This window comes from Sus scrofa, chromosome 1 (genome assembly GCF_054392235.1).
Source record: "Sus scrofa isolate SSC_HxYL_T2T_F1_AM1 chromosome 1, Sscrofa_HxYL_maternal_Yorkshire_Landrace_v2.0, whole genome shotgun sequence".
Classification (NCBI taxonomy): domain Eukaryota; kingdom Metazoa; phylum Chordata; class Mammalia; order Artiodactyla; family Suidae; genus Sus; species Sus scrofa.
In genome coordinates, this window is record NC_139383.1 from 120,594,038 (window position 1) to 120,616,970 (window position 22,933).

Here is a 22,933-nt window from a genome sequence, read left to right on the forward strand (position 1 = left end):
TAACAAAAGAGAAAACACAAAAATCAACAAATTTAGACAAAACAATCTCCTAAGTAAACAAATAAATGTTAATTAAAAGAAGACAGCTTTTGGGAGTTCCCATTGTGGTGCAGCAGAAATGAATCCGACTAGGATCCATGAGGATGCGGGCTCCATCCCTGGCCTCCCTCAGTGGGTTAAGGGTCCGGGGTTGCTGTGAGCTGTGGTGTAGGTCACAGACGTGGCTCGGATCTGGTGCTGCTGCGGCTGTGGCTGTGGCTGGCAGTTGTAGCTCCAATTCCATCCCTAGCCTGGGGCTTTCATATGCCATGAGTGCAGCCCTAAAAAACAAAAAGAAGATACCTTTTTAGTCAACTAAGTATCGAGATTTCTTTTTCATGATGGTGTTGTGTATACACTCCTCTAGTACTTTTTTAAAAATATCACCATGTTAATAAAGACATATGTAACAAGGATACTAACAGAATTATTTTAATAACAAAAAAAGGAAATGACATAAAGCGCTATTAATAACTGACAGTTAGTGGGATTTGAATTCTCTCCTTAAATCTTTACAAATTTTGTCCTGATGTTCTACAGTAAATATATATTGGGGTTTTTTTGGTATTTTTTTTTTTTAATGATGACAGATCTTAAGAAAGATACGGGAATGCTTTCTCAGTGGCATAGCAAACAGGGGCCAGGTGGAGGGAGTGGATGGTCCTGGAGAAGGATGGTCTCATCATTGACATTGCTTAGAATTGTCAGCCCACGGTAATAATCAAAAGCAAACCAGCTTTTAGCTGGGCTTTTTATTGTTTTTAAATTATTGCCTGCATGCTGGGCAACTGCTCCCATGGCATTCTCCTCTCCTTAGTGCAGGACTGTGGCTGCTGACGCCTCTGGCTGCATCGAGTATGTCACAATCTACCAGGGTCTTCAGGAAAATACATAATCGTTTCATGACGACAAACACAGAAGCATTTTTCCAGCTAACCTGGGTGATCCTACTTTAAAGGGGGAGGGGCACCACATGCGCTTTGTCGGCTTTCATAATCTGCACGTGTGTGGAAGTTGCCTGGGTGTGGAATTCATTTGTCCTCGAAGCCAGGAGCTTCACCGGTGAGGGGCTGTTGGCTGACTGAGCGGTATAACTCCACGTTTCTATCCCAGAGAAATCGTGAATGGGATGCCATATAATATGAATGGATATCCCCCTAGGCACCCTATAAATTTATTATAAAGCACTGGATTTTGCAATAACAAAAATAACTTAGGAAATCTGAGGAAAGGGTGAAAATGAGAAATTCATGTCTCTTCAGGGTCACCCTAGACCACGGATTGTACTGAGTGGCAGGCCTGATTTCATTCACACAGCAGCAGACCTTATTCTATCCAGAGCAGACAGACATTCTGCGGTGTGCGAATGGCTCCGTAGTGTCCAGTGTTTGAGAGCAGAACTTTAGATGTGAGTCAGCCAGCAGTTCTGGAAAGAAATAGCAAAGATGAACAACTCTATTGGTTGAGACCTTGAGAACAGCTGGTTTGGATGACACTTAGTTTGCTTTCAACATCCACTTTGTGAAAAGACCCTTAGAAAGGTCAGATTTGGGGTTTTGGCTGCACTTGGCCAATTGAGGTGAGGAACAGCCTCATTGGCGCAGCTGTGTTGGGCGCGTAGCATCTCACTTAGGCTTGTGGTTTTTGAAAAAGCGACATGTTGGGGTTTATGTAGCTCTGTAGATGCTTATTGTTCCAACTGGCTTGGCACTCAGTTACCTTTTCAGAAAGTCCTAAGGGGAGGTAAAATTTGTAATGCGGAAATTACACAAAAGCCTACAAAAAGCGATCCATACCAACTGGAGTTGTGTTTAGTTCATTCTGACTGAAAAATCTGCCCGTATTTATTGTGCCAGCCAGTCAAGAGTGAGGGCAGAACATAAGGCCTCTTTCAGAAGTCAGACCCTCGTTCTGGCTCCCCCGAAGAGCCCTTTAGAGTCTCAGGAAAGCATTTCTGTGTTTCAGTCACTCACCCTAAATGCACGGGTTATTTATCTATTATATTAGTTTGATGAGAGAACCATCTCACACTCATTAAACTGATTTGGAAAACGATCCGAAGATTCACGACTGAGTCCTTCCAGAATACACACGCCTTCTCCTTTTTAGGAAAAGCAGGTCTTTTTCCTTTGCTTTTGCTTTACCTCAGCATTTTCTTCTGTGGCAGAAATAATGCATTTGTCATTTCAGAACGATGGTTTAATACATTAATGATTGCAGGTGCCGTTCCTAGAATTGTGGCTCTGCAAATGCTAGCTGGTGGGTGGGTCAGCGGCAGGGAGCGAGGGTCAGGGAAAGTGAGGATTTTATGAAGCCAGGCTGCAGTGCAGGGTAAGTACGAGCATGCCGTGTGATTAAAACAGACGTGCAATCCATGCTCTATAGCCTGGCAGAGACACATATGGCCTTGCAGTGGGCTGGGAGGGGAGGGGAGAGTGAAAGGGACATAAAAATGACAGGAAACCAGAGAAATGTGGGCTTCCTGTTCCTTTGCTTCTGGAATTAGGGAGTTGTTATATAACCCAAGCCAGCAGCTTGAGGGGATTTGGCTAATAGTTAACTTAATTTTTCTGGAATGTTCTTTTTTTTTCTGTAAGTCAGCTTAAGTGGAAAGAAAAGTGGAACTCTCGTCAATGAATCAAGTGGCGGGAGGGACCAGCTAGGAGGAGTGATTCCCCCTGGATGCTGTACATATTCTTCCATGCCTTGGCTGTACTTCCAGAGGAGGTTAAATGAATTGTTCCCATTAGTGAGCTGATAGGACAGCTCCTTGAGATGAAGGAGACGCTGAACTTGGAATGTCACTGTAAGGAAAAGGTAGCCCTCATAGCAACACTGACAGGGCCACTTGTGACGATATTTCACTGTCATGGTTAAAACTACATAAAATGATGACTTACAGTACGGCTCAGAGTTTCAGAATAATATATGTAATAATGATAAGACTTTTGTCCATTTAAGAAGTGATGTTGAATTTGTCTGCAGTTTAACAGTTTATCTGAGGTGTGGTGGTCGTAGAAGCCGTGTATGGTGCCAGACTTGCTGTCTGAGGCTGATTCCTTCTGCCACAGATGCCCCTGATTGAGTCATGTTTATTCTGATTAGTCACTTTGCCTTCATTTGCTGGAACTAAGATCCTCAATGTCTATTTGCTTTGTCCATGTACTTTTCATAGCCATGTCTAAAGCATCCCTTAGTAAGTGGCACCAAATATGACTGTTGTGGGAAAATATTTAAAAATCAAGAAGATGTTGAGTTGGCTGAAAGATTCCTGATGTCTAAGTTCAAAGCCATGTGATATCAAATGGACATCCCCATATTGGCAACTTGGGGCTGGCTTGTTTTATTTGTTCTGTTACCTTGAAAATTGAGTTGCAGTCTTTATTTGAGTAACAGGATTAGTTATCTTTTTTTATTTTGCTTCTTAGGGCCACACCCCTGGCATATAGAAGTTTCCGGGCTAGGGGTCAAATTAGAGCTTCAGCTGCCAGCCTACATCACAGCCACAGCAACGCCAGATTAGAGCCATGTCTGCAGCCTACACCACAGCTCATGCAACGCTGGACCCTTAACCCACTGAGCAGGGTCAGGGATCGAACCCACATCCTAATGGATAAGTCAGGTTTTTAACCCTCTGAGCCACAAGGGGAATTCCAGGATTAGTTATCTTTATCTTACTGTGGTTGTAGGGATTATTTGGAATATTTAGATGATGGATAAAAATCTTTTAAAATGCAAACAAAAAATCAAGATGTGTGTACAGGGAAATATATAAGCAGGAAGAAGTACTCATCACATCCATTACTTGATGACCATCGGTACCTGCAAAAAGTCCACAGGCCCTCAAAGGACCAACAAGGCAAAGGGAATGTGGGAATTAACATAGCCCGCATTTTTTCATTGCCCACCCCCCCCCAAACAGCTTTTTTCTTGAAGTTTATGGATGTGAAGCAAAGTGATTGCACTTCTCTAGGAAGAAGAAATGACCTCTAGGAACGTGGATGGAGCTGATGTGAAATGGATGGCCAGAATGGGATTTGGGTCATCCGCTGAAGCTTGGGTGATACTCTTCTGCTGTTGACTTTCCCCCTAAGTATCATGAGGACAGGGACCATTGCTATCTTGCCATATCCCCACCACCCAGGGTGGTACCTGACAACATGGGCAGGGAGAGGACAAACAAACGTACAGTCAACCAGGTTGTATAGATGGTGAGTCTGAGGTTTCATACTTGAACAAATTCTACTTTGAGCTGAAAGGCTGGATTGTCCATATGTTGTCCATTTATGAGACATTCAGATAGTTTCACCCTTTGGTTCTAGAACCAAATTAGTGACAGTTCTGAAGTTAGAGATAACTGAAGCTACCTCACCGGATATGGGTTGATTTCCAAATTTGTAAAGGCTTTGAGAGTGTTGTAACAGTGCATGGATGAGAAGACATGCATTTGGATAATGTCACTGGAGCCTCCTCTCTCCTCATGACAGAAGGTAGTATCCCAGAGGCTTGGGCAAGGCCACTCCATCTTGTTCACCGATACAGGGAGTGGAACAAGGGGCGTTCCCTTGTGTTGCAGCAAACCATCTAAACTCTGGTTTATCCAATCCAAACTGCCCAGAGTAAGGAGGGACAAGCAGAGTGTAATGCTAGGAAAACCTAGTGGTGGAAAAATTAGCGCTGGTGAGGGTGATTGGAGACCACAGGGAGCTCTTGGAGGCAGGATTCAGATGTGAGTCTCTGATGCCACTTGCTGGATGCCTTTGGCTTTTGGTGTGGGCATGGGAGGAACACTTAAAGAATTCAGCCAGAGGAGGGAAGAACTTCAAGGATCACTGAAAACGTCACAGGGCTGAGCTTTGGCCCCAGCTCTGCCAGACAGGGGCCATTTGACCTTGAACACGCCCCTCCCCTTTTCCCTGTTTCCTCACCGGAAAATGGTGTAACAGTTTCCTCCCTGCTTACTTTCCAGAGGGAAAGGAGGGAATCAGAAGGTCAGTGGAAAATATGCTATCAGCTGTGCAAGAGTGAATACACTGTTGCAGGGGTGAACTGCAAATTGTCCTTGAAGAATCTTCAAATGAGTTTTTAAAAAATGTAGGACTGGGAGCTCTTACTGTGGGTCAGTGGGTTAAGAACCCGAGAGAGTGTCCATGAGGATACAGGTTCCATCCCTGACCTCACTCAATGGGTTAAGGAAGGATCCAGTGTTGCTACAGTTGCAGCACAGATAGAAAATGTGGATTGGCTGTGGCATTGCTGTGGCTGTGGTATAAGCTGGCAGCTGCAGCTCCAATTCAGCCCCTAGCCTGGGAACATCCACATGCCCAGGTGCAGCTATAAAAAGAAAAACAATATAGGACTCAAAGGAAAAAAAAAAAACCTTTATGGAGATTTCTCCCTCCTGGGTGAAGGAGGATCAGATTGCTCTTCTGAATGATGACTTGAAATTACCTGTAGAGGGACTGAACGGGAGTTGGCGACAGCCATTTGCCTTAAAATAACCACTTAGGAGAGTGGCCAGGATTTGTCAGATTTTTGTTTGGATCGTCAACCAAGAGACTTCTGACTCTTTCAGTTTCTGTGTAGTCAAGCTGGCCAGCTTTTATGGGTGACTGCTATGACATGTCACCGATGGGACTTCTCACCAGCCAGAGAAACGTGGGCTGCTGAGAACAAAGGGGACCAAGCAAAAGATTCTCCAAGAGGGCAGACCCATCAAACCTCGAGTGAAAAGATGACGGAGGGCCAGTGAGAGGACAGTGGGATTTAAAGACAGGTCTCCTGCTTTATGTTCTACTGCCTGCTTCCTTCACACGGCCCTCACACATCCCATACCCCCACCCCCCTCCATCAACCAATGAGCTTCTGTTCCTACAGTGTAGCCCTGTTGACAGTGTCCACAGTGATTGGAAAGACTTAGACCTCATTGCAACTAAGAAATAAAGGGGAGGAATAAAGGTGATGACATATGCCTTTCTGTCAAGAAAATAAAATGAATTTGGAGTGGGTAAGCAATGAGATCCTGCCGTATAGCACAGGGAACTATATCCAGTCATTTGTGATAGAACATGGTGGAGGATAATGTGAGAAAAAGAATGTATATATGGGTCACTTTGCTGTACAGTAGAAATTGACAGAACACTGTAAGTCAACTATAATGGAAAAAATTAAAATCATAAAAAAAGAAAAGAAAATGAATGACCAAATAAATAAGTAAATATTCTGAAGGTATCTGCCCTCCAAAACATTCAAAACTGCTCTAGTGCTCACACTTCCTTCAGCTGTTGAGGAAGTGTAACTGTTCCCTATACACATGCACTGGGCAGAGTCACTCACACACTGTGTGTGAGGGAGATGGAGCCACTTTGTAAAGTTTTCCAGCCGATAAGAACACTTTTACTATGAAAACTTACATAAAGAAATGTACATAAAGAAAGGCAACAAGTGCAGTGAACATCCATATACTCTACACTCAGATACAACACTTCAGATTTTGCCACACTGGCTCTGTCTATCCCTTTTCTCTTTGCACAAGTATTTTAAAGCAACTCTCAGATATAATACCCTTTCACCCCTACATGGTTCATGTTCTGTCCCAACTAAATGCCTGGTGCATCCATGTTGCCCCTTGTATCCTTTTCAAGGCCACTCAAAAGAGTTTTGTGATTGTCATTTTGTTTCTTTTTCTGGACATATTGTGTGGCACAAACTCCTTTTCCCTTTCTCTTCTACTCTCATAGACATGCCTTGGGCCATGTGGTCCAGAAGGGTACCATGAGTCAAAAACGTGCACTGTGTTTTTTAGTTGATAAAGAATGACCCCCACAAAAAGGTTCTACTGTTTACCACAGAGAACTATATTCATTGTCCTTTGATAAACCGTAATGGAAGAGAATACTTGAAAAAAAAGTGTAATAAACCAGCTCTAATGGAAAAAAATAAAAATCATTACAATTAAAAAAAGAAAAAAGTTTAGTTATTCATATAACCAAATCACTTTGCTGTACAGCAGAATATAACAACATTTTAAATCAACTATACTTCAATTAAAAAAAAAAGAATAAATAAATAAAATTACTTCGAACCAGGAAAAAAATTAAAATGAAAAATAAAAAGAAGGGAGGTTCCCATTATGACTGTGGTTGAGGAGCTGACCTTGTCTCTTTGAGGATGCAGGTTTGATCCCTGGCCTCTCAGAGGATCTGGCATTACTGCAAGCTGCAGCATACATCACAGATATGGCTTGGATCCAGTGCTGCTGTGGCTGTGGCGTAGGCCGCAGCTGCAGCTCTGATTTAACCCTTAGCCTGGGAACTTCCATATGCCATAGGTGTGGCCATAAAAAGAAAAAATAAGAATAAAAAGAATGACCCCAAACTCACATATCAAATAACAATAATACTAGTGGTAATAAGAAAATAGTAATACAGAGATTTAAACTCTGGGCTATACGAATAAAAAACAGAACTATCTAATACATGACACAAATGCACCTATCTACAGAGAAGAAACAAATTATGGACTTGGAGAACATATTTGTGTTTGCCAAGGGAGAAAGGGAGGGACTGGGAGGGACTGGGAGTTTGGTATTAGTAGATGCAAATTATTGCATTCGGAGTGGATAAGCAATGAGATCCTGCTGTACAGCATAGGGAACTATATCTAGTCACTTGTGATGGAACATGTTGGAGGATAATGTAAGAAAAAGAGTATATATGGGGAGAGGGAGGGAGTAGGAGGGATCGGGAGTGTGGGGTTATCTGATGCAAACTCTTGCTCTTGGAATGGATTTACATGGAGATCCTGCTGTGTAGCATTGAGAACTATGTCTACATACTTATATCGCAACAGAACAAAGGGAGGGAAAAAAAAGTATACATGTATGTGTAACTTGGTCCCCATGCTGTACAGTGGAAAAAATAAATAAAATTTAAAAAGAAAAAACATTAAGAAATTGATAAATAGTTATTACATCTAAATTGATAATAAAAATTTTACATGTCTAAAAAAAAAGAATATATATGGATGTATGGCTGGGTTACTTTGCTGTGCAGCAGAAAATGACAAAACATTGTAAACAACTACACAAAAAAAATTTTATTAAACAGAACTATCTTTAAAAAATAAAAGCAAAAAACTAAGTTTGGGAGTTCCCATCATGGCTCAGCAGAAAGGAATCTGACTAGCATCCATGAGGACGCAGGTTCAATCCCTGGCCTCACTCAGTGGGTTAAGGACCCAGCGTTGCTGTGAGCTGTGGTGCAGGTCGCAGACACAGCTCGGATCCCACATAGCTGTGGCTGTGGTGTAGGCTGGCAACTACAGCTCTAATTCAACCCCTAGCTTAGGAACCTTCATATGCCTTGGGTGTGGCACTAAAAAAACCAAAACAAAACAAAACAAAAAACAACTAAATTTGACCAAGAGTGTATTACCAATCTGCTACCTCCTCTTGGTCCCAGCATAATTCTGTAGCAGTGGCAGGCTGACTTTTATTTCTGAGTCACTTCGAATGGAAGAGAGATTGCTAAACCCAACCTCTAAGCTATTGTATCAAAGAACCCTGTTTCCTGAAATCCTTGTTTCCAAAATAGCTTTCTCCATCTCAGCAACAGGAGAGTTAAACTATCTTGAGCTGCCCATTGAGAGAAGCCACGCAAGCCCTAGCTTCTTGCTTTAGCATATGGCTAAGTGGGAATTTTTCTGTAGGTTCTTTATCCAGAGCCAATAGGAGATTAGCTTTACAAGTTGGGTTGTAACCTTTACAGCTTCTATGTCGGGTATCCGTTAACAAGATCATAAAGATCATGCTAACAGATGAGGCCTACGTGCCCTGTGTTCAGCTCCAGTAATGACCAAATTGATTTTATCAGAGGTGTTTCAAAGGGCCATTTTAACTTTTCTATTGATTTGTCTGACCTCTGCTGTGGGGGCTGTGGGCTGTACGTGTTCTCCCCTCCCTCACTCCTTATATGGAGCCTTCTGATTTCTCCTCACTGTGCAAACCTTCATTCCATGCTTCTAAACCATCTCATTTAGCACTTGCCTCACCATCTATAGTCGCTTGGGCCCTCTGTACACTTCCTGAGGGATCCCAATGGATAAACTAGACATACAGCTTTGGGGTGCCATCTTCATTCATTGGACAGCTTTTCTTGAGCTTCTCTTTTGTGCCAGATACACGTCTAATCACTAAAAAAATACAGTGGTAAATCAAGCACACTGAGTCCCTGTCTGCAAGAGCTGACATCATTGGAATGATACACAACAACTATTTAATAGAATGTCAGAAGAGAAATACTGGGAAGAAAAGTAAACTGGGAGTTCAAGCCCAACTGGTATCCATGAGGGTGCGGGTTCGATCCCTGGCCTTGCTCAGTGGGTTAGGGATCTTGTGTTGCCATGAGCTCTGGTGTAGTTTGCAGACACAGCTCAGATCCTTCGTTGATGTGGCTGTGGCTGTGGCTGTGGCATAGGGTGGCAGCTGCAGCTCTGATTCAACCCCCAGCCTGGGAACTTCCATACACTGGGCATATGGCCAAAAAGCAAAACAAAACAAAACAAAAGACAGAAAGGAAAGTGTCAGATGGGGCATGGAACACAATTCTGGATGAGCTTGTTGGGGAGCATCCTGGGAGGAATGACCTCTGAGCACAGATAGGCATGGATGTGAAGGAGGGCTCAGGAGATCTGGAGGAAAACTGAACCAGGCAGAGGGAGCTATAAGCAGAAAGGACTCAAGGCCAGAGCAAACTCAGAGCTTTAGAGAAAAATCCAAGAAGTCCGGTATAGATGAGAGAGCTAGGCCAGGCAGAGAGAGGAGGACATGAGATGGAGGGCTAGGTGGGCTGAGTCACAGAGGACCTTGTGAGCCATGGAAGGAGTTTGAGCAGGAAACTGATGTGGTCTGATTTATCGCTGAAAAAGTCATTCTGGCTTCCCTGACACTTCTAAGTGATGCTGGTGGTCCTGTTGAGGTGTCTTGCATGATTATGGGGAGACACCAACACAGCTAGGCCTCAGAGCCTGCAGGACTGAGTGTCATCTCAGCTGTGCTTTTCATTGACTAGTTGATTTGGAGCCAATCACCCAATCACTGTGAGCCCTGAAGTCACTGAGTCATTCTTCATGGAGAGGTACAATTTCTTAAGTCTCTTCCAGATCAACATTTGGTAATTCTAAACTGTAAATGACACCTACCCCTATGCATCTGTTAGAGTAAAGGCTACAAACTGCTGTAGCAAAGACACTCAAGAACACGGCGACCTCTATGCAGTAAGGTATTTGCTTCTCTCCCCTGCAGCTTTTGAGTCAGTGGAGGCTACAAGCAAAGCCCAACTCATGAACTCCAGAACCGTGTCTCCAAAGATGCCCCTTTCCCCATGGTTGGAGATGTGTCATGGCCTCATGCAAGTTCCAGTCCATAGCAAAAGAAGAGAGGAGATCTGGGCCAAGCAGTTTCCTTTTAAGTGACATGGAAGTTACACACCCCCTCCAGCTCACATTTCTTGGGGAGAACTAGTGTTGTGGCCATACCCAGTCCCAAGGGCCTCTGGGAAATGCAGTCTCTAACTGGCCTGCTGTCTACCCATTTAAAACGTGCCTGCCATGGAAGACGGAAGAATGCATTTGAAGGGGTGCCGGGAAAACCACCACATCCAGTTTTTGAAAGATCCCAGAGTATTATCGAGATAACTTAAACTCACAAAATTTCCTGGACCTCTGTGTTAATTTTCTGGCCTGCTATAACAAATAACCACAAAGTCAGGGGCTTAACACAAGAGAAATGTATTCTCACACAGTTCTGGATGCTGAAAGTCCAAAATCAAGGTGTCATCAGGGCCATGCTTCCTCTGAAGGCTCTAGGAAAGAATTTCTAGAAGCCTTTCTCCTAGCTTCTGGTAGTTGCTGGCGATCCTTTGCATTCTTTGGCTTGTAGCTGCATCACTTTGGTCTCTTCCTTCAACTTCTCGTGACCTTCTCTGTGTCTTCTGTGTCTCTATCCACATTTCTTTCTCCTTTCTCTTAGGGCAGCAGTCACTGGATTTAAGTTTCATCCTAATCCAATATTACCTCTTCTTGATTACCTCTGTAAGGACCTGATTACCAAATAAAATCACATTCACAGGTACCAGGGTTAGGACTTCAGCATATCTTTTGGGGGGATGTAACTCAAGCCATTACAACTTTCTTTTTCTTTAAAATATCGTTAATTCAGGAGTTCCCGTCATGGCGCAACAGAAACGAATCCAACTAGGAACCATGAGGTTGCGGGTTCAATCCCTGGCCTCGCTCAGTGGGTTAAGGATCCGGCATTGCCGTGAGCTGTGGTGTAGGTTACAGACTCAGCTCGGATCCCGAGTTGCTATGGCTGTGGCGTAGGCCAGTGGCTACAGCTCCAATTGGACCCCTAGCCTGTGAACCTCCACATGCCGCAGACACCGCCCTAAAAAGACAAAAAAAAAGACCTAAATAAATAAATAAAATGTCTTTAATTCACTGTTACATTGAATTGCTCATATATTTCTTTGCCAATATCACATTCTTTCCTGACACAGTTCAAATGTAGGGCCAAGCTATAATTGGTTCTGAATGAAAGACCACATAAATAAGCAAAGAGCATCAATTAAAACCTTAGGTCAAAAAGAGAGCAAGGGGAGTTCCCGTCGTGGCGCAGTGGTTAATGAATCCGACTAGGAACCATGAGGTTGCGGGTTTGGTCCCTGCCCTTGCTCAGTGGGTTAACGATCCGGTGTTGCCGTGAGCTGTGGTGTAGGTTGCAGACGCAGCTCGGATCCCGCATTGCTGTGGCTCTGGCGTAGGCTGGTGGCTACAGCTCCGATTTGACCCCTAGCCTGGGAACCTCCATATGCCACGGGAGTGGCCCAAAGAAATAGCAAAAAAGACAAAAAAAAAAAGAGAGAGCAAGGAAGGGAGGGAGGGAAGGAATGAACGAAGGAACGAGGGGTAAACAATTTAGAAGAACTGTGCTAACTGAAATCAAACAAATTATGAGAAAGTATGCTTGTGTTGGGAAGAACCCATAGTTTTCTCTGAAGCTCCATGCCACTTTAATGCCACAATCCAAAGACATATAGGCCTTTTTCTTTCCCTTTTCCTTGGGAACATTCCAATGCATTAGGATAAGATACGTTGCTTAGGTAATGGAATTCAAGGACCATCAACAGCTTTCACCTTTGCAGTGTGAATACTATGTGATGAGCATAACAGCCCCATGAAGAAGGTGTTCTTACCTCCATCTCACAGAAATGGAAACTGCAGCTCAGGCTAAGTACCTTGTCTAAAGTGAAATGAATTTACTGATGATGGTGAAGTTGGGCTTGCAGCCTGGATCCTCCTGCTCCTCACATTACATGGCACTGAGTCCCAGAGATTTTTAGGGGGTTCTTAGAAAAGGGTTCACTCTTGCCTTGAGCAATTTGTGATGAGTCTGAAGCCACACATCCTGTGCAGAGGTCTCCACAAACCCATGGCCATAGTGGGGGTGGAGGGGAATGTATAGACAGCATAGTCGGATACCTTTAATCATCAGAATAAACAAAACATCTATTAGGTAGCTAAAGGATTCTTGTTTGCCCAGAACTCAAGGTTTGTCCAACATTAGAGTCCAGGTTTCTCACTGCATTCTAAAACATTATATGAACCCAAAAAGGCTTATTTGTTTATGAACCCTCACACTTCAAACTTCAGATAGAGTTCCCTAGAATGTGTAATGCAGCTAGTAGTTGCCACAGGAAATTGGGTCTCCTAGTGAACCCAGAGAGGTGATGTTTGTGGTATTAAGTCACATTTCCATTCGTTATTTCATTTCGATATTGACTTTTCTTTCTTTTTTTCTTTTTTTTTTTTTTTCGTCTTTTTGCTATTTCTTGGGCCACTCCCACGGCATATGGAGGTTCCCAGGCTAGGGGTCGAATTGGAGCTGTAGCCACCAGCCTACGCCAGAGCCACAGCAACGCGGGATCTAAGCCGCGTCTGCAACCTACACCACAGCTCACGGCAACGCCGGATCGTTAACCCACTGAGCAAGGGCAGGGACCGAACCCTCAACCTCATGGTTCCTAGTCGGATTCGTTAACCACTGCACCACGACGGGAACTCCTGACTTTTCTTTCTTATTATTAAAATTTTATTTATACAGTTTTATTATAGAAATTTAAGAAAATATACAGAGAAAATAAAATAATTTTGGTATATATTTTACTTTTTTCTCTTAAGACAGCTAGAACATCTTTCTATGCAAGTAAATTTTCAGCATTCTAACGATGGAAGAGAATTCCATTATGTAAACATACACTGCTTGTTTAACTCATCTACTACTGATGTTTGAGTGATTCCCGCCCCCTTCGTGTTTTGCTAATAGAAACAGTGTTGTGATGAAAACCCTGTATTTATCCATAATTACTTCCTAAGACTACGTTTCCAGTATTTGGATTACCAGATGACAGGAGAAAATTTTTTTCCCTTCTTTCAAGAGATAAGGAAACTGAGGCTCAGAGAGATGAAGTGTCTTGGCCAAACTCACACAGCTGGCAAGTGACAGAGCCAGACCTGGGATCCAGTTTCCTTCTCAATATCATATGGGAAAAGAGTTTCTACGTCTAATCTAATAATTATCCCACTCAATAAATTCTGTGACTGCAAAGTAAATGCCTTGACAACTGCTTTTTTTTTTTCTTGAACTGTCACTGAGCAGTGGTCAAGCTTGACCAACTGCCTAAAATTGTCATCAGAGGAGCATAGAGAAGCTGCAGAGAGATAGTTTAATTGGACTTTCCATCTTTCTTCTTCAAGATGATAATGATGTTGGCATTTTTAGAAATCTTTTACAGAACCTTGGTCTCCTATACATTCAGGACTAACTGAAGCCACCTCTCCTCTTCTTGGATCCTGAGGCTTCTACTTCATCCTGGTTCTGAGTGTGGAATTCATTTCCTCCAAAGTCAGAACCAAATTCCCCTTGTTTCTACTTCGGTGGATTTCCTCTCCATCCAGGTGATTCAGTCCATGAGTGGACCCTTGGAATCGTTTCTTCCTTTGCCCTGACTAGTATACCTCTTGTTTTACCCATGCTCTGACATCAGCAGCAGACTCTGGTTTGGGGTGGCTGCAGACCAGAGTTCTTCAGTCATTACTTGCTTGACCTGCTCTGCTCATCAGGGTCCCTGCTCCCTGAGGTGCGATTGTGTTGAGTATGCTAGGACATAATCTATGAGAAGCGTCTAAAGTGCCTGACTTGCTTTGGGGCTCCAACTCCAAAATCTTTGGGTTATCCTTGTCCAACCAGTCTGGGTAACCTTGATTTTGGGTTTTGTAGCTAAAGCCATGCGTTTGACAACATCCAGGCAAGTCACCTGCAGACTGTTCAAGTCAGTACCTGCCCATATCAGTGGCAAAGATAAACAATTTCAACAGACCTCTGAGGTATGTAAGTAAAGCATTTCTTGGAAAAGCTTGATAAAAGCTGATGATTTTACCTGACTCAGATTATTCCCTTATAAAATAAAACTACTCAGTTCCAGAAGGGCTCAGCTGGAAGTTTTAATAGTTTCACTTCTCATCTCTGCCCAGAGCTCTAAGATCAGACTTTGAAATCAACCAAGTAATATCTAATGGGTACTCCATTTTCAAGATAGAGACTCAATAAAAAGAAATCAATTTGAAAGAACAAAGATTATTCTTACTGTCCATTAGTACTAATCAGACATTTGGCACCAGCAAGCCATAAGAGGAAAAATTACCCTCCTTAGGTGTGGACTTTTCATAAGGCATTGAATAGTCATCTCTGGGAGAGAAGATGGATGTTCCCCAAGTAAGTTTAGTCCCAAGATTTCTTTCTAGGACAATCTGATGGTCGCTTTATGTTGTCTTTGCTGGGAGACCGGGAATGAGGTTTTGTCCTTGGAACAGTTTTCTCAAAGATAAAGGCAGGACTTAAAAGAGGGTCTAGTTCTGTCCTAAATTAGAAGATTGTTCTGGGCACATATGTCAGAAAGTATGACCTAGAGATGGAGGGCAATCATTTGAAAAAAATTTTGATTCAAAAACAGGAAAAAGATCTCCGATTCCTTCCCATAACCGTTTTTCAAACTAAAACGTAGTGTTTAACATTGTAAAAAGTACCTTGATTGGTAAACGAGCTGAAGGATTACTTCCAAAACAGCTCAACCTAGGTGCAAATCTAACATGAAAGAAACCTCGTGTTAAAGTATTATTTGTCCTCATAATTAGTATTTCTAAATGATTTTTAAAGGCTTTTTATGCAATTACAAAATGTTTGATTGTCGTAACATCGCTAATGCTTTGATGCCTTCCTCCTGTTGTCCTTGGTCCCCGCAACCCTGGCACGTAATTTATTTCTCTTTTGAGTGAACTCTAAGCATTAGTGTCCATTAAGAATTTTTGAAACAAAGTCCAAAGATTACTTGGAGCACTTTCAGTAATATGTACTGATTATCATTAATAGCTCTTTTGTCCTAGACAAGGACGTTGTTTTGTAACATCATTTTGTTTGGCCAGACCCTGCTCCGGCTGTCTTCCTGACCATCATCCTGCACTGATTCCTTCCTTGACAGTGTGGAATGGAGCAAACTCAGGGGACTAGTCAGGATTGGGGGAGTGGGGACAGTGGACCAGCACAAGGTGATATTTTTTCTTTATGAAACCATTGTTAGCCTTTAAAAAAAAAAAAAAAAAAAGTCCTAAATGCTGGGCCTTGTTTCTTACCTAGTGTCCGTAGGCTGCATATAAATTGCTGTTTCAGACTACCAGCTCCTTACAGTAAGGAAGTACAAAAAGAAGTGCAGGAGCAAACAAGTAGACCCAGACAGCTGCACCTTGACCACTGTGCTTGCTGGTAATATGGCAGGAGGAAGGCCTCGCCTTTCAGATATTATTTTGAAAGTTCTGTCTGAGCTCTCAAACGTTGATTTACCAGTGTATCCACCTGTTTAACAGCAGTGTCCTAATGGGTATTGCCTATGTCCACCCAATTGATAGCTCTCTGTTTATCTGATGCAGAGTGTCTGCAATCAGAAACATCTTTAGTAGGAAAGAGGAACTGTGCCAGGTGTCCCAGGTGAATTACCTTACATAAGTCTTATTATAAATCTAGCGCTGAAAATGTTATCCCCATTTTATGGATAGAAAAACAGAGGCTCAGGAGAGGTTAAACCATTTTTGCAAGACCCCAGCTTGAATGATGGATGTCTAATTTAATGCAGGCGCCATGTCAGGGGGGAGAATGAATCTTGCAAAGGCCTTTGTATTTGGAGACCTCCTTTTCTAGAAATGAAACCAAGAGTCAGTGTGCTGGGGCTCATGTTGATGCATGAAACAAGTTGGCCAATTCATGGTTGGGTTATTTATCATTGAGCACCTCTCCTCCTCCTTGCCACACACTCTTACTTTAAATAGGAAAATGTTGACATATTTAAAAACAAAAAGAAGAAAGGAAAAACTCCACTGCATCTTGTTTTAGGTATTTTTTTTCATTGAAGTGTAGTTGACTTACAATGGTAGTTTTAGGTTTATAGAAAAACATTACAGCAATTATATAGTTTTATATATATGTGTGTGTGTGTATATATATATATATATGAATCATATATATATATTCTTTTTCAAATTCTTTTCCATTATAGGTTATTACAAGATGTTGAATATAGTTCCTTATATTATAGAGTAGGTCCTTATTGTTTATCTATTTTATATATAGTAGCTTGCATATATTATTGTAGGTATTTTTTGGTTGTGTTTGTTTTTCTTTGTGTATTTTAGTCTAATACAAAACTATCTCTGTCTCAACAATTATCTCATTATGAAAGAGGGCAAGGGAAGGCACGTATGCTGAATATTGGCCTAGGGGCAAAGGGGCATCTTTGTAGCCAGGGGCTTGTCCAGAATAGAGGGCCCCCGGAAATGCCACTGCAGCAATTAGCAGATCTGGGGAGGAGGAAAAAAGTTAAAATAAACTTGGTACCCAGACAATTGTCTAGAAACCAAGAGACAATAAGAAGTCCACCAAGAAAGTTAATTGGTCCAAGATTTGGCATCGATTGGAAATATCAGATTACATTCATTCCTCAAGTGTTCTGCTCTGTGATAACTCTAACTATGAAACTACTGATAACCATGACAGTGATAAATTTGTGGTATTTTCATGACATTTCCATTGCTTTACTTTGAACCCTAGTTAGCTAAATAGAGTCTGGGAATCTGGCTGTATTAGAAGTCCTACTTTGGGGAGAATTGTTGTGGAGATTTTTTTCCTCTTAATTTTAAGGATATTAACTGGCCATTTAAATTGTTATCATAGCATTTAGAAATTACTCTAAAGCATTACCTGGGAATATTTGTTATTTTTTTCTCTCTGTATTTCTGTCTCTGTCTTTCTCTGCGTGTCTCTGTCTCTATCTCTCTGCTTCTCTCTCTCTGTTTGTATGTGTGTGAGAGAGAAAGAGAGGGAGAGAGAGAGGGTGTGTGTGTGTGTGTGTGTGTGTGTGTGTGACCTGGGTAAAATAATAAGGAGTCCCGCAACTTTATCAAAAGCGACCATTTTTCTCTAGCCCAGTTAATTTTAAAATATCACCCCAAAGAAGTCTATCTTTTACTTATATAACCTTTTGTGGACACTGCCTTCTTTCTTCTTTGGTTGTTAAAGGCAAAAATGAAAGAGTTTCAGGGGTTGCCTTTGATTGTAAGTCACATTAGATGTTTTTACAGTGAGAAATAGCTCTGGCAGCCTGTTGCTTAGAGGAGGTTTGGTTTGATAGCTTGAAAGCAGGGCAAGGAGCAATTGATAGAGGCACTAGAAGGGAAAGCAGGAGATCATGCCGTTCAACCACCTCATTCTACAGAGGAGAAAACGAAGGTCCAGAGAAGTTAAGTGACTTTCCCAGATCACCCAGCGAGTGGACCTTTGGTTCCAGGTGTGTGAGTGCTTTGTGTTTGCAAAGTTGGTTCCACCCATTACTCCCCCACAACTCCAGGAGGTCCCAAACTCTTGGAGCTCGTGTTTCTGCTCAGTGATCTGTTTGCAAATCTTTGGAGAAGGGTCTTGGCATCACTTTCCAGGCATTGAGAAGTGGATCAAAACCTTCGCAATATCAGGACTTGGTTTGACACCCTTTGGTGGTAGTGATCCAAGTCTTTTGCCCACTTAGGCCACCTGCCCTTGAGCAAGTACCTTCCTTGACTATAGAGAGTCAAGTGAAGTGGAGTTTGGGATCCATAATAGAGCACACTTACTTTTAGAAACATGTTGAGTCTGTAGATTGCCTTGCGTGGTATGATTATTTTTAACAATATTGATTCTTCCAATCCAAGAACATGGTATATATTTCTATCTCTTTGTGTCATCTATAATTTCTTTCATCAGTGTCTTTTAGTTTTTGTGTATAGGTCTTTTACCTCCTTAAGAAGCTTTAAATACATATCACGGACTCGTTTCTCACCAGATATCAACTTTCCACAGAAAACTTTTGATTGTGCTAATTGAACTTTCCTCAGCTTCAGTTGACCCATCTGTGAAATGAGGAGGACATATTCTGCCTTTTTTTTTTTTCTTCCTTTCTTTGCTTCTATGAAGTCAGTTGCTGTGAAGTACTGGTGCTTCCATCGAGAAAGGAGTGACATAAGGCATTGGTGTGATCACAGTTATTTTTCAGGAGAGGAGAAAGCAGGGAATTCCAATAAATTTTCTGATTGTTTCATTAAATTTGTCTTTTGTGTGTTCACATTGTTTCAGTTTGTTTGCCTTTCCCAGGGAAATAGAATTTTGTCCTCATAATGGCTATTACATAACAAAATAAATGAAAATTAAAATTTTTGCACAATTCTGTCTCCATAATTAGGAGTTGTAATGCTCTTTTAAAAAAAACTGCACTTGTGAGAGAGATGTGTTTTTTAAACCTTTCTCTGTGAAAGTCCATCTCTTAACTTAACTGCTATATTCTTCCTTGCATGTAATAGGTATAAATTTGCATTTTTTGTGTATAGGTTAGTGTTGCCAGATAAAATACAGGATGTCTAGTTACATTTGAATTTCAGATAAACAACAGATTACTAGTGTCTGAAATTCAAATGTAAGTGGGCATCCCGTATTCTATCTGCTAAATCTGGCAATTCTTTTTTTTTTTTTTTTTTTTTGTCTTTTGTCTTTTGTCTTTTTAGGGCCACACCCACGGCATATGGAGGTTCCCAGGCAACGGGTCGATTCAAAATTGTAGCCACCAGCCTACACCACAGTCACAGCACTTCAGGATCCAAGCCACGTCTTCGACCAACAACACAGCTCCCAGCAACCCTGGATCCTTAACCCACTGAGCAAGACCAGGGATTGAACCCATGCCCTTATGGATACTATTCGGGTTTGTTACTGCTGAGGGAACTCCTGGGAATTCTTACATAGGTATATTCCCCTGTTATCTACTGATCCCTAACTGGCAGCTAAACAAAACTCAGGGACCAGTTTTATGCTGTTGCAGAACTCATGCCTTTTCTTGGAGACAGGTATGAGAAGTTTTAGCTCCATGCTACTTATGATCTCAAAGATCAGGCAGCTTTCCCGGAAAAATGTTCAAAATCTATTATCAATATAATCGTCATGAAAATATTTGATGAGAACACTGCATCACACAGTATAATAGATTTAAGTAGAAAAGCCAAAGCAATGGTATTTTCATCAGGCCTTTGAATGTCAGGAGAAAATGGTTCCACACTCAGCGAATATAGATGGGTCTGTTTGGGGCTGTGTTAAATCCAATTGTGTGAAGGTTCTGAATAATCAGGAGTGGCAGCATAAGCACTTTCTCTTCAAAGTGATTTTACAGAAAGCATTATTTCCTAAGGAAAGTACACATATAGCTCTCATAATGCTGAAAGAGCACTAATCTATCAATTTATTGGTGCTGGTGTCATGAGTTAGAGTTGCAAATGGTATTCAGATTTCCAACTTTACTCGCTGTTGCTGTTGGGGAAAGTTCCCTTCCCTTGAAAAAAGGCTTATTTCAGAAGCTCCTAGAACACTTTGGTTAGTTCCCATGTAAGAGGGCCTTCAAGACTCTTTGCAGAAAGCTCTAAATTCACTTTGCGAAGCCAAGTCAAACACGGTGAAAAACAATAGTTTCGTTTTCCTCATTAAAAAGTGGGGGTTAGAATTTGAGTTGGGCTGTGTAATTTCAGCTTCCCTAAATAAGCCCTTTGGAAAGTTGTGGGGGGAGCAAGTATGTAATTTTGGTCTTGGCACACAACTTTGGAACTGACTTTTTTTTTAATGCCTACCATGGATTTTCATAACGGATTTCTTCCCTTGTACAATCCGTTCCATCGCTAAGTAATAGGTCTGCTGTGGGGGCCCAATTTTCAACAGCTTTGCTTTCCAGAGGAGGGTTAAATACTTCCCTTAATAACTTGAAAATAAAATTCAAGGTTTACCACACGTCTTAGTCACAGGCTAAATGCTTTCAAGAGTTTTATTCTTTGTGCCTCTTTGGTCTCAAGAATATCCCCCAAGAAGAATGATGCAGAAAGAGTTCAAAATGGAGGGCTTCTGAGGTGGAGATAACTGTTGGCGTTGAAGCATGCGCCCTCACGTTATCTTTCTGTGTGGTCTTCTGCACAGACTCTTCCCCAGGTCTGTACCTCACCTGCTCCCAGTAAATCACCATGGAAGCATTGAGGGTGCTGACTCATGAGTCCCTCATGTTTTCATAACGATCTGTGTTCATTCCACGGCCATTTGCAGAGACGTAGCAATCATCCCCCTTCAGACTTTAATGAGTGCCGACAGAGAGGTACATTTCGTGGATGTGTTTTCCCTCACCATTAAAAGTTACGCTTCATGTGAGCAGGAAGAGTCATTTTCATTAAAAAGTAAACACAAAGTCAATGGCCATAGCAAATTAATTGCTCCGTTGCTCAGTTCACTCTTGTCTAAGTTGGCATCCCTCTCTTGGGCCTTAAATCTTCCCCACTCTGCCTATAAACATGATCATCTCCCCTATTTAAAATCAAAAAGAAGAGTCTTTTTCTCCGTCTATTTAATTACTGTCTGTGCTGCTACTTTTTATCACAGAACCTCTCAAGCCAGTAGGCGACGCTCACTGACCCCTTCGTTAATGGCTGTCACTCTGGGGTGGATCCAGGGATGCTGCTGTGTGAGACTGAGTCTCAGCTTGCCTCTCTAGACCCACCTGAACAAAATGTGTTGCTGAGTCTGCTGTGAATGTACATTCTGAGAAGTACACCCAGGCCACTTTCTTACCTTTGTCCTTGTTTCTTCTCTTCTAGGTATCTCAGTAACAAAGAAGACACATACATGTAAGTAATGCATTTTTTTTTTTTGTCCCAAGTTTTCTGAAGAGTTGGAATTCGCATATGTCTGGCTGCTGTGACCCTTCAAGTATAAACTAATGTTTCAGCTGTGATCCATGGTCGACAGAGGTCATCCTTCTCTTCCTGTAGTGCTTGGAAGTGGTACATCTCCACCTGTTTGTACTGAGTGTGTGTTAAAGAGAGTCTAGACATAGTCTGATGAATTCGAGTGATCCAAGCCATTCATCTTTAGAAACAGCATAAAATCTAGCCAGGAGGATCAATTAATTACTTACGGTCACCCTTGCTCTGGATCCTTCCTAGAAGAGTTGGTATGTTCCTAGGAAACACCCCCTTGATTTCTCTGAAATGTTGGTCTCCTTTTCCTCACCACTAGTTCACGGTTTAGGCCATTTTGTACTTGTGTCTGTGGAGCAGAGATATTGACCAGGAATGTAGGCGCTGCCGCTCGACCATGAGTGTGGCCTTGGAGGGCCCCGGAGAATGGCATGGGTAGTTTGACATGGAAATGTGCGCTGGATTTATCCTCTCTATTCATTCCCACCTCTCAGGTTCAACTGCTTTCATCAATTGCCTTCATTCGAACTACACCATAAGTTTACCAACTCACGTCAATGTCAAGTGTTGTGACTTGCAATCTGAGCCATGATGTTTGACTGTGCCTTGAACCTCAGGATGAAACCAATACGTCATTGGTTGCAGGCAGTCAGCCTTCACTGTACTTGACCAGCGTATTATGTAGACTTTGAATTAAGAGTGTCATTTGAATTTGATTACTGTTTTAGACAGATATGTGCTACCTACAAGATTGTGTTTGGGCATCCTCCTAAGGCAAGCGATGGAGATATTTATGGCACCCTTTAGGGCCAACAAAGACATGTCCCCGCATTTTCCCTAATTATGCTTTGAAAATTTTTGATTTCACATGAACCACTTGGAGGAAAAAAAATCTGCGTCCCATCAAAGTAGTTTATCTCGTGCCTCAGTTGATTCTTGAAATCTGCTCTTGGGTTTGTCTGTCTGTCTATCTGTATTTGTAGAAACAAAACCAAAACCAAAACAAACAAACAAACAAAAAAGCCAAAAAAATAACCCCAGGCCCCCCAAATTTGATGGTTGCCTACCATTTAGGACCCTGTCCTGCATTCTCTCCACGTGGCTCTCCCATGGGATTCCCTGGAATGTTTGTTTGAGGAAACAGGAAAAGCTCAGGCCCGTAATGGACCCGTGATCAGGACAGCACCTCATCTCTCAATGCACAGTTCCAGTTGGCTGTCCCTCCACCAGGGTAGTCTGTGGCCCTTAGCTTTTTGGGGGTTGTTTTGTCATCGTCGTTGTTGTTGTTCTTGCTGTTGTCGGTGCATAATTGAGCTCATGATGACTGAGAGATTGACAGTGCAGGAGACTGAAGTCCTCTGTATATCCGCAGGGCAGGCATGGTACAGAGCGCTTCCTTGCACAGCCTTGCCCATGAGCTCGTCCCTGGCCCGGAGGGACCCACTCTAGAGGTGGTAAGTAATTCAGTCTTTCTGCTAGC

General features: G+C 42.2%; 1 protein-coding gene across 4 annotated transcripts in view; it reads left to right on the top strand.

The window, feature by feature from the left end:
• Nucleotides 1–22,933, top strand: part of RORA (RAR related orphan receptor A) — a 765,082-nt gene that overhangs the window by 548,773 nt on the left and 193,376 nt on the right. For 2 of the 4 annotated variants that reach the window (XM_084968134.1, XM_084968142.1), the window contains exons 2-3: nt 21,352–21,381; nt 22,826–22,907. Coding sequence is in view for 1 of the 4 variants with exons in the window: in XM_021073474.2 (XP_020929133.1) it covers nt 21,352–21,381 (30 nt within the window). In the remaining 3 variants the exon portion in view is untranslated. The remainder of the gene's footprint in view (nt 1–21,351; nt 21,382–22,825; nt 22,908–22,933) is intronic. The other 2 variants (XM_021073474.2, XM_084968124.1) reach the window with 1 other exon arrangement.